The sequence below is a fragment of the Amblyomma mixtum genome, chromosome 3 (genome assembly GCF_055824585.1).
Source record: "Amblyomma mixtum isolate Tamu chromosome 3, ASM5582458v1, whole genome shotgun sequence".
NCBI lineage: Eukaryota > Metazoa > Arthropoda > Arachnida > Ixodida > Ixodidae > Amblyomma > Amblyomma mixtum.
Genome location: NC_143014.1, coordinates 302,576,811 through 302,586,962, shown reverse-complemented (window position 1 = coordinate 302,586,962; position 10,152 = coordinate 302,576,811). Strand labels below are relative to the sequence as shown.

Here is a 10,152-nt window from a genome sequence, read left to right as displayed (position 1 = left end):
TGCCCCATCTGTGCCATAGCGCTTGCTGTTGCTATCTGCTCCAGCAGACGCAAGCAAAAAGAGAAACTGCCTCAGACAGGCAGCGATACCTTCTGGCGGTTGGCAAGCATTGTCTCTGGAACGCGTGGCCGCAAAAATTTCTCAAAGAGACTCATTAACAGCAGAGTTATTCAGTCATCACGATTTCACTAAGCTTTTCTCTGCCGTGGCCTCTCAGAGTCGGTTTCCCTCACCCATCCGGTCGAAAAGTGGTCGCAAGCGAAATTTCCAATTCTCTTCCACTTTTAGGAAGGCACGGGTTAAGTCAGACGCCTACGTCGTGGCCCCGCCTCACCAGACCGGTAGCAATGGTGACCCGTTATTGTACTGGCTGTACGGCTGTCCAGTAGTGCTAAGCTCTACGTTGTAGGCACAGCAAGGTGAGAGCAGCTTTTTGCCAAGATGGCGTGCCTGCGTGCGTGGTTTCAAACAAGGAAAAACTGAACCGAGGCAAACGATAAACGAAGGGCAGAGTAGACTACCCATACCACGCAGCGACATAAACAGACCAGGGCAAGTTATAACTGCGACTAACGGTGCAATGAAAAAGAGCAATAGCACCTGTCATTCACCCATGAACCAGAATGAAGGACTAACAAAATGCAGTTAGCTATGCAGTCACGGTAGAGGATGAAGAGGTTGGCTTTGTCGCATGATGGACTGAACGGGCTTTGATTTGAAGTTTCCCTGCCTTTCTGGGCGAGCATGGCTCTAATATTTGCAGACTATCACAACAACCCAATCTACGCATTGGGTTAGTTTATTTGAAATGCTGAAACTTGGTCAGGGGCCCCTTAAAGGGTATTGTGCCAATCTAGCACAGTAAACAAAGCAAGACTAAACAAGGTAGAAGCAACATCTCTATAAGCTTTATTAAAAAACGATGGAGATGAGAAATATGGTACACTCCAAAAGCAAACACACTTAGAACTTAGACACATCTAGAAAACAAGTTACCAAGAGCTGTGGAAGAAAATGAGCACCATTCAGGCGGCAGTGTTTTTGGCTCAATTTCTTGATAACTTGCCACAATTTTCAATACTTTGCGAAAACGCCATCATCCAGAGATGTGACAACGGTGAGGTTCCTCTGGAACCTGGAAAGAAATAAGTGAAGAATTCAGACCCTACTGTACAGCAAGGTTGAGGTGAAGAGTACAAGCAAAGCAGATATAGCAACCTGTCAGACTACTCTTCTGAAGTTACTTCAGGTAATTTCATCTTTACTGGTGAATTATTGAGCACATTTCAATGGACCACTATTGCTGCTATTTTCAGAGCCTTAGGCTACATATACGAGTTCCAATTCAGACCACCTGCAATGCTGTGTAACCAATTCACACCTACCGTCAAAAGTTTATTAAATGAGACTCCGGCAAAAAAATTTCATTCTTTGAGTTCAGGGTGCATGGTGAAATGTGTATTTGCATTCTCTGAATTTGGCTGTATATATCATTTCCAATCTGTGTGGAAACACTATGATAATTTTTTTAGCGAATATTGTGTTCCATAAATCCAACTGCATGTATACACACCCAAATGGCTCCAAACAAACTTTGCATGCTTTGCATGATTAGGCAAGACACATAACTTCAGGCTCTGATATTGAGAGCAAGGCTTTGAACACCCAGCTGACAATGCATAATTTGGGTCTTTCACTTCTGGGTTAAGCCAAATTTTTTGTGCCTGTTGTCCCTCAAGCAAACTTTATAACAAATGGGCTGGACCTGCCTGCTATCAGGAAAGGCACCTCCCAAAAAAATGTAGTCAGTAAATGGCTGAGGGCTCTGTACGGAAACTGGCAGCTATCCAGAACCTAGTTTAAAATGGTCTCCTTCAATTAAAACTTCTGAACTAAACTTTAGACATTTGCGGTTTACACTGACTGTAAGCCACTTTTAAGTCCTAGCCACCCCAACCACGGCTGCACATCAGCTCACACTTGAGAGGTACTAGATTTAATTGAGCCATTACAATGCAAGTACTGGCATCGTGTCTTACTAGCACCCTTGCATTGAGTGCAACCCCACAATAGTCAATGCTGCTTTAATTCTGTTGACCATTAAAAACGAAAGCAGTAGTGCTGAAAGGGCGCTTTCATAGTTTCAGAGTACATTATCATGGACACAAAAATGACAAGGTGGACAAAAGAATGTCAAGAAGCAGAACAAAGATAAGCAAATATGTCAGTTAAGGCTAAGTATTTAAGCCCTTCATGGTCACGGGCTTGTTCCACATGGTCACTGCTGCATATGTACGGTGGTGGTTGTGCATGCGAAATTTCGGGCCAAACTGAAAGCACATATTTACGGGGTGGTAGAGCTTTCTTTTGAGACTGACTCAGTTTGTGTTTCTAACTTGTGGAAGAAAAAAGCACTAGAAGAGGGCTGACAGGGGCCGGTCAGTGCATGCTGATGGAAAAGGGAACAAGACAAAAGTGTTTGCCTCATTCCCTTTGTCCCGTCTTAGCACTGTTACATCCTTTCAGTCAAAAAAGAACTACAAGTCTTTTAGCACAGTGCGTACCATCACGATTTACAGCGTGCTGACAAAGCGCAAGCGCAGATCATCCCTCAGGCGCCACATACCAGCATGTGGCGCCCGAGGAGACGCGGGTTGCTATCTGCGTGTGCGCACTGGCGTGCATGTTATGCTAAAGGTTTCTAAAGGTTGCTAAAGGTTATGCTAAAGGTTGAGCATTTAATGTGGCTAATTTCGGTTCCTCTGCGCACACCATCTGCTCTTGAGGAGGAGTAAAAGAGCTGGTATCTATCTCGATAGGTGCTTCGCTTGGGTGCATTCACGTGGCATCACCGCTCTCCGCTTTGTTTGCTCAGTTTACCTCGAGATGTTCAGCTGCGCACTGTTGCTTTGATACGGCCATGCGTGCCAACTACTCTTCTGGCGACGACAGTGATGCTTATAAGGTATCACTGTACTTACCAGGTACTTAGTCTGAATTGCAGGACAACAGCTCATCTTCCGACGAGGAGCTACATACAACCAGTTCCAACTTTGAGCTCCACATGCCCACACATTGTGTAAGCGAGTGCAATGCGACAACACTCAAAGAATGAAAGGTGATTTTTCATCATGTGTTTATCCCTCTGACGACTTGCAATCCGGGCAAGTTGCGGGCTCTGTGCTACTGCGAGACGCAAGCGAAGTAGATCAATTCAAGCCTTTTTTCTGATGAAGGCACTGTGTCACTCATTGTGGATGAACAAACAAACATGCAACCAAGAAGTCACACGCACATCATCTCGCCCCTGCATCAGGACTGATTTTTTTGGACCGAATTTAGTCATTTTGTTAATTTTTAAGCATCAATAACAAAACTTACCACCAGAAAACATATGCTGATAAAAATTTTACCTTCGAAGGCTTAATTTCTCATACTGAAATGAGTACTTTTCGTTGATTCTTTTCACGAATCAAAATAGCCTAATCTCCATCCAATTTTTAAGTTCAAATCCTACGATCCAATTTTCACAACCGAACTTAAGAGAAAAAATATTCAAGCCTTATTAAAGGAGTAGACACCAAATTTTGTTTGCTTGTTTTCTTCTTTGTAATGATGTGCAAAGACATTAATAGAGTACATGGATCACCACATCAACATGCATTCACGTCTGCGGCTGGTAAATAATTTTTTTTCTCCTCTCATGCTGTTTCAGTTTCAACAGCCAAGCAAAGACGGTGCCGTCAAGGTTTAGAATAAATCACGCGAGGCATAAAAAAACTAAATATAATTGCTGTTTTGGCATGTCAAATTGCAGCAGCCTTCCACAGGAGCCAGAATGATAACGAACAGGGGTGTGCGATTATTCGAATATTCGAACACGAATCGAACATGCGTGATATTCGGTTCATAGTTGATTCGAGAAACTGATATTCGAAAATTTCCTAATATTTCGCAGTGATGAATATTGCCCATTATGCTCTGATTACAGTATGCATTTCTTTGCATTTCATGTTTTTTTTTTATGGTGTTGAGTCAGTCTAGGTATGCCTGTTTTGGATATGCAAAGTCCATACACTATTTTAATAAAAAAAAATGACAGCAACATTTGCCAACTTATCTTCTTCTGAACTTTTTTTTTAAATAATGGACAAGTATTCAATTCATTATTTGAAGGCATTTTTTCCTCACATGCATATTCAATTTGTATCAGGAAATTTCAGTACTGTATTTGCACACCCCTAATATGAATGAAGAAGCAGCAATTATATAGCAGTTTTCTGATGCCTAAAATGGCTTATACTGAACATTAGTGTCACAGCCATGGCTCAAATGTTGAAACAGAAATATAATGAAGAAAAAAATCGATTATACATTATTTACTGCTCACAGGCAAATACAACTTGGTGATCCATGCATATGCATATTATCATCTTAAGCATAAAAAAACAACAACTAATATTTGGTGTCTGTTTTCCCTTAAACAAAAGGCCCAAAGTACCATAGTGTTAATTAATATGGCCAGACTACATTGCATGAGGCTCAGAGGCTGGAAGCTGCACATCATGTTACAAGTTTCAATAGTGTATCGCTTCAGACTCCAGATGAATGAATCTTTGAAGTGAAAAAAAAAAAGTAATGTTTGCAACTACAGTAGCCGACGGGTAATTCGGACTCCAATAATTCGGACTTGTAGGATATTTCAGACTTCAGTGAGGCACCGTCAGTCACCCCATAGAAGCGCATACATATTCGCGACGGATATTTCGGACTTTAAAAGTCCGAAAGTTCGATTTTTCGGACTAATTTCAGTCGCCTGCAGGCCAAAATCTGCCATCTTATCGGCTTTTGGCCGGCGCAACAGGCGCCATCTTGGATTGAGGTGGATTGGCTCTGCAGTTGGATTGGCTTGACATGGTTTCAGTGCCCCATTTTTGCCAGTAGAGGTCCCTGCAATCTCTGCCACTTCGAGGTGGCAGTCGGATTGTCATCGCAGTCAACCTGCTTTTGTCGTCAACGCTGACGCGGGCAGCTATCTCTTTGTGCTTTGTCTCATACGTTCGCCATTCGCCGTGTTGTCACACGAGTTTCTCCGACCGCGTCAACCGAGTGGCGCGCCGTCAATCCTTTGGCCGTTTTGTGATTGCGTCCGGCGGTTCCTTGCGTCAGGCGGTTCCACCGCTCTGAACGAAAAGTGCCTCATTTTTGCGTGTTTGACGAGCGGTGTGGTGCGCACTCGGGCTGTGGACATGGCCCCGCCGGTGCTGCCGGGTCCGTCAAAGAAGCGTGGGAGCTATTCTACCATGACCCTTGAGAAAAAGGCAGCGATCATAAAGCTAGTGCTGAGTGGGCGAACGCAAGCTGACGTGGCCAAGGAGTTCGCACTGTCGAAGCAAACTATTTCGGATTACGTGAAAAATAAGGAGAAGATTTTTTCCGCCTTTGAGGCGTCCCACAGCAGCAGCCAGAAGAACGACAGGAAAGGCGACCACCCCGAATTGGAGAGGGCCTTGCTACTCTGGCTTAAAGCTGCTTTAGAGAAAAACCTTCCAGTGTCGGGCGACACGTTGAAGGAAAAGGCAGAGACCCTGGCCGTGAAAATGAGAATTGAAAAATTCAAGTTCACGGACGGATGGCTCCGCGGTTTCAAGAAGAGACACGGTGTGTCTTTTAAGTAGATGTGCGGGGAGAGCGGAGCCGCCAACCCACCCACGGTAGCAGACTACCGTCAGACGAAGTTGAAGCCCTTGTTGAGCCAGTACAGCCCAGAGGACACCTTCAACTGTGACGAGACCGGCCTCTTTTTCAAGATGTTGCCTGACCGCACCCTCTCTTTTTCGAGTGACTCCTGTTCAGGGGGCCGCCACAGCAAGGAAAGGATAACGGTAATGGTAGGTGCAAATGCCACTGGCACTGAGAAGCTGCCACTTCTTGTGATAGGCAAATCCAAAAATCCTAGGTGTTTTAAGGGCGCGAAGAACCTTCCCGTGTGGTACTGCAGCAACTCCAAGGCATGGATCACTCATGCTTTGTTTGAAGATTACGTGCATCGACTCGACCGAAGTTTCGAGCGGCAGGGGCGACAAGTTATTATTTTTGTTGATAACTGCGCGGCTCACGGCACCATCGACAACCTTAAAGCCATTCGGCTCGAATACCTGCCACCAAACACCACCAGCGTGCTCCAACCAATGGACCAGGGGGTGATCAAAAACCTTAAGGTGCATTATCGGACCCGTCTTCTACGGCGCACAGTCCTTTGTTTTGACAATGGGAAAAAGTATGCCACGGATCTTTTTGCGGCGGTTAGCATGCTGGCTGACGCGTGGAAGGCAGTGAGAGCGGAAAAAATTGCTAATTGCTTTAGGCATGCTGGATTCTCCGCCGATGAAGTCGATGACGTAGAAGACTGCAACGATTCTGAGGATTTGACTGCAGACAGTGGTGAAGACCTCATCGTTGACCTTCGCGGGAACGGAATGGACATTCCAATGGGCTCCACGTTCCGCGAGTTTGTTGAAGTGGACGACGGCCTCGATATGTGTGCGGACCTCACGGACGACGAACTTGTATGCCAGGTTCTTCAACCTGAAGACGAGTCGGACTCCGACGACGACTCGGGCGGCCTACCACAGCCATCGCTTGCACAAATTACGAACGCTGTGAACTTGCTGTCTAGCGTGTACAGCGAAACGACAACTTTGGCGCAAATACAAGCGCAAATCGTCGCCAGCAAAAGAAATTTGCCGCAAGGTAAAATCAGCTACTTTTTTAAGCCGATTTCCTCTGAATAAAGTGATTTTTTTTGCTTCACGGATTTTTCGGACTGTTCGATTATTCGGACCATTTTTCGGGTCCCTTCAAGTCCGAAAAAACGGTCGGCGACTGTATAGCCAATGGTATAACCTTGATACAATTAGAATTTTCATTTTTCTTGGTTCAATGACACAACTTAAGCTTTCACATTAGTAAACTACCACAGTAACTATTCCTACTCTGATGAACAAGACTGTTAGGATCACAAAGTTCTGCAGATGCTCACGCTGCAGTTTCCAATTGCAATGCTTGTAATGGGTAACAATTCACAATGGCTGCTGATGACACGGATTCCGGTGTCACTTACTTGGACTAAAACAAGAAACTGAGCAGCATATATTTGTGTGTCCCCACAGCAACTCCCTGCTGTCAACAGTTGAGCGTGTGTGAGTGGGCACTGTTCTTTCAGCAATATGGTCAAAGCTATGAAGAAGCAACCGCACTGTTTTGCTTCTCATTTGCCATGAAAATAAGTCAACCCAAAGGCACGATAATGGTGAACCATGAAAGAGATCACAGAGAAGTTGCGTGCTCTCAAGTCAACGTTGTCAATAAGCAATAGGAGAGATAATAAATGGCACTTTATAAAGCCCGCAACATTTGAAAAGCACATGCAAACCATGTCATGCAAGGAGTGTAGTTTCAGCGTTAATCTCCCCTTCCTCTCAAAAAGAAAAAAAAGGAGGGAGTGATAACAAATGCAGCTAGGGAGGAGCACGCCATGGAGACAATAACTTTATGAGTGCCACTGAGCCGAGAAATATGGCAATCATCAAGCATGACCATCACCCTTGTATACGATATTTATTCGAATCTAGGCTGATAGTTTCTTTTAAAAAAAAAAAAGATACAAAACTCTTCAGTCGGCTTAGATTCAAGGATTTTGTCATGGTATTTATAAAATACGATGACAACGCATAAAAACGATGAAAAATTGGAACGGAGGCGACCCCCCCGAAACACCAGTCCAAGACGGCACTGTAGCCGTTACTATCCGCAGCCTAAGCCAATAAAAGCACACACGAGCATTGGCTGCCATTCTGATCTCCTTTCCTTTTAGTGTGGTGGCATGGGCACATGAGGTCAGCGATGACGAAGACGACGAGTGAGCAGAAGCAGGTTCATGAAAATAAATGCCGTTTGCATGTTGTTCTCACTGTCATTCTAAATTGTTTTTTCAGCCAGGTTACATTCGAGGAAAGTTTCTTTTTTTTTTTTTAAATTTGGCCTACAACTTTTGGGTGTCTGTTTAGAATTGAGGCCACTCTAGATTCGAGTAAATACGGTATTTGGGCTCATAAAGTATCTACCTACAAAGTTGACATGTCTAATTCGACCTCGAACTACTAAAAAATGATACATCTGACACTTCCGAAGTACCAAATTGGTGATTTCGAAGCAAAATGTGCCTCCGCGCCTGTCGCTTCCCGCTACTGCCTCCCTGATGGCCGCAATCTTGATCTTGTTCATAAGTTCGTGCTCTTCCCAACATTCAGGTATTACTCCCTGCTGTAAAATCCTCTTGGAGCATCTGCATTTCGAAGTCTTCTAAGGTCCCTACAACGACTTCCGAATGGCTGGAGCGCTGACTTCAAATGCGCTTTTCTCTACTTTTTTTGCCAACACGAGTAGCCTTACCGAAGTTTTCGTTATGTTTTTATCGCGCCATTTCAGTTAATTTTATTCCATTGAATTCAGAAAGACCAGAGCTGTGAAGCTATGCTATTTTCTTAGGGCTGAGCCGAACATATCAAATTTTGTGAGCAATAATGTCACCTATTCATATTTCATAATTATAGAGATTCGACTTGACTGAACATTTTTACATTATCATGCACCTAAATAACAGGCTATGCTATAGCATTGATCCACATGACATGTTTTTAGCTCCAGTTCTTGTCTTAATGACCCATAAGAAATTACCTAATTAGACTAGTTATTTTCCGATAATATGAAAAATAACTGAGATATGTATACTAAATCTAGTTATATTTCTGAAAACAGGAGGAAGAAGCACATATGCACAACTAATTTCACTATGATACCTATAATTATGGAAGTTTTAAGGCCGGTGCCTCGGCTTAAAGCAATGCCACAGAAAAATGACCCCAGGGAACAAGAATGGTACGCACTCCTTGAAGGCAGCGACTATGTCGTCGACCTTGGATGGGTGGCAGCAAATGACCAGTTTGGATGTGGCTGGGTTGAACAGAGAGGCCAGATACTGCTTGCCCACACGCACCATGTCTGCCAGCTTCACCGCGGCAACCTTCTCCAACAGGGTCCTGCATATCCCACCCCCACCCCACCGACCCCATGGCATGAGTGGGTTGTAAAACACAGTGAAAGGGCCAGCACAACCTTAGTGACAGGGCACCTTCATAACTCTAGGGAAGGCAGTTTGGAACACCCGTGAGTTACCCATGCACTGGTGGCCCCAAACAACAGAGCAGCTGGTTAGTGGCTTCCCATGAACGGTGCAGTGAAATGCAAAACCACAACAAACATGTTATACATGTTATGAAGAACGCAACAAAGAGCTCTGTTCCTCCATGGGTACCTCACTGCATCCTGCTCAGCATTCCACCTGCAAAAGCACAGTTATTCACCCCAACCGCACAGAGACTAACGCAATGCAATCATTACATTTTGCATGCTTCAAGGTGACGGGAGTATGTCACATACCTAAGCGTACAACTGGGGACAACCATGGAAGATAAGTGTAGATAGCACCACTTACTGCCTGCTATCTGAGGTACTGTCGCAGGCACTAATAGCTGTGCCATGCCATTTCTTGTGGCAGAGCATTTGCACGCAACAAAGCAGTGGAAGACTAATGAATTCAGTGAAGCTCCCTCTCATCACTTCAACACCATCAAAAATGTCACGTGACAAACAAGGGAAAGGATTAAGCATGACCATTACACTTCAACATGAATTAAGTGCTTGGTAAAACACACACTAACCCTGTCAGACTATGCTGTCTGTTGCAAAAGTTTATTCCATCGCACCGTTGCAATGAAGACAGCGGTGGATTGCAAACGTTTGCAACTGACGGTACATTAGCCAGAGAGGTTGTAGAATTTTTTCAAACTCGCATGAATTGCTGTGTGAGGCAGAATGCATGATGGCCTGGATAGGGGCGGGCTGTACGTTGTAGCTATTCAAACTGAAAACCAGTGAGTGAGCTCACCAACTTGCACTACGGATAACTTATCTCAGTGGTGAAAAGATATCGAAGAATACGAGCTGTCAGCTTCCACACCTGTTGGGTAGGCTAGCGCTGTGCTGGGTATTAAAATGCGCAAGTGTCATAAAACTGCCACTGTGTTGTGC

At 44.4% G+C, this 10,152-nt stretch overlaps 1 protein-coding gene across 1 annotated transcript in view; it reads right to left on the bottom strand.

The window, feature by feature from the left end:
• Positions 1–886: 886 nt before the first annotated feature.
• The window catches only part of LOC149355425 (uncharacterized protein C05D11.1-like), a 66,616-nt gene continuing 57,350 nt past the window's right edge, over positions 887–10,152 (bottom strand). Inside the window, exons 20-21 of the mRNA XM_089583786.1 lie at positions 8,949–9,101; positions 887–1,135 (exon numbers count right to left, since the gene is read on the bottom strand). Of these exons, the coding sequence (XP_089439912.1) occupies positions 1,075–1,135; positions 8,949–9,101 (214 nt within the window). The 3' untranslated portion in view covers positions 887–1,074. The remainder of the gene's footprint in view (positions 1,136–8,948; positions 9,102–10,152) is intronic.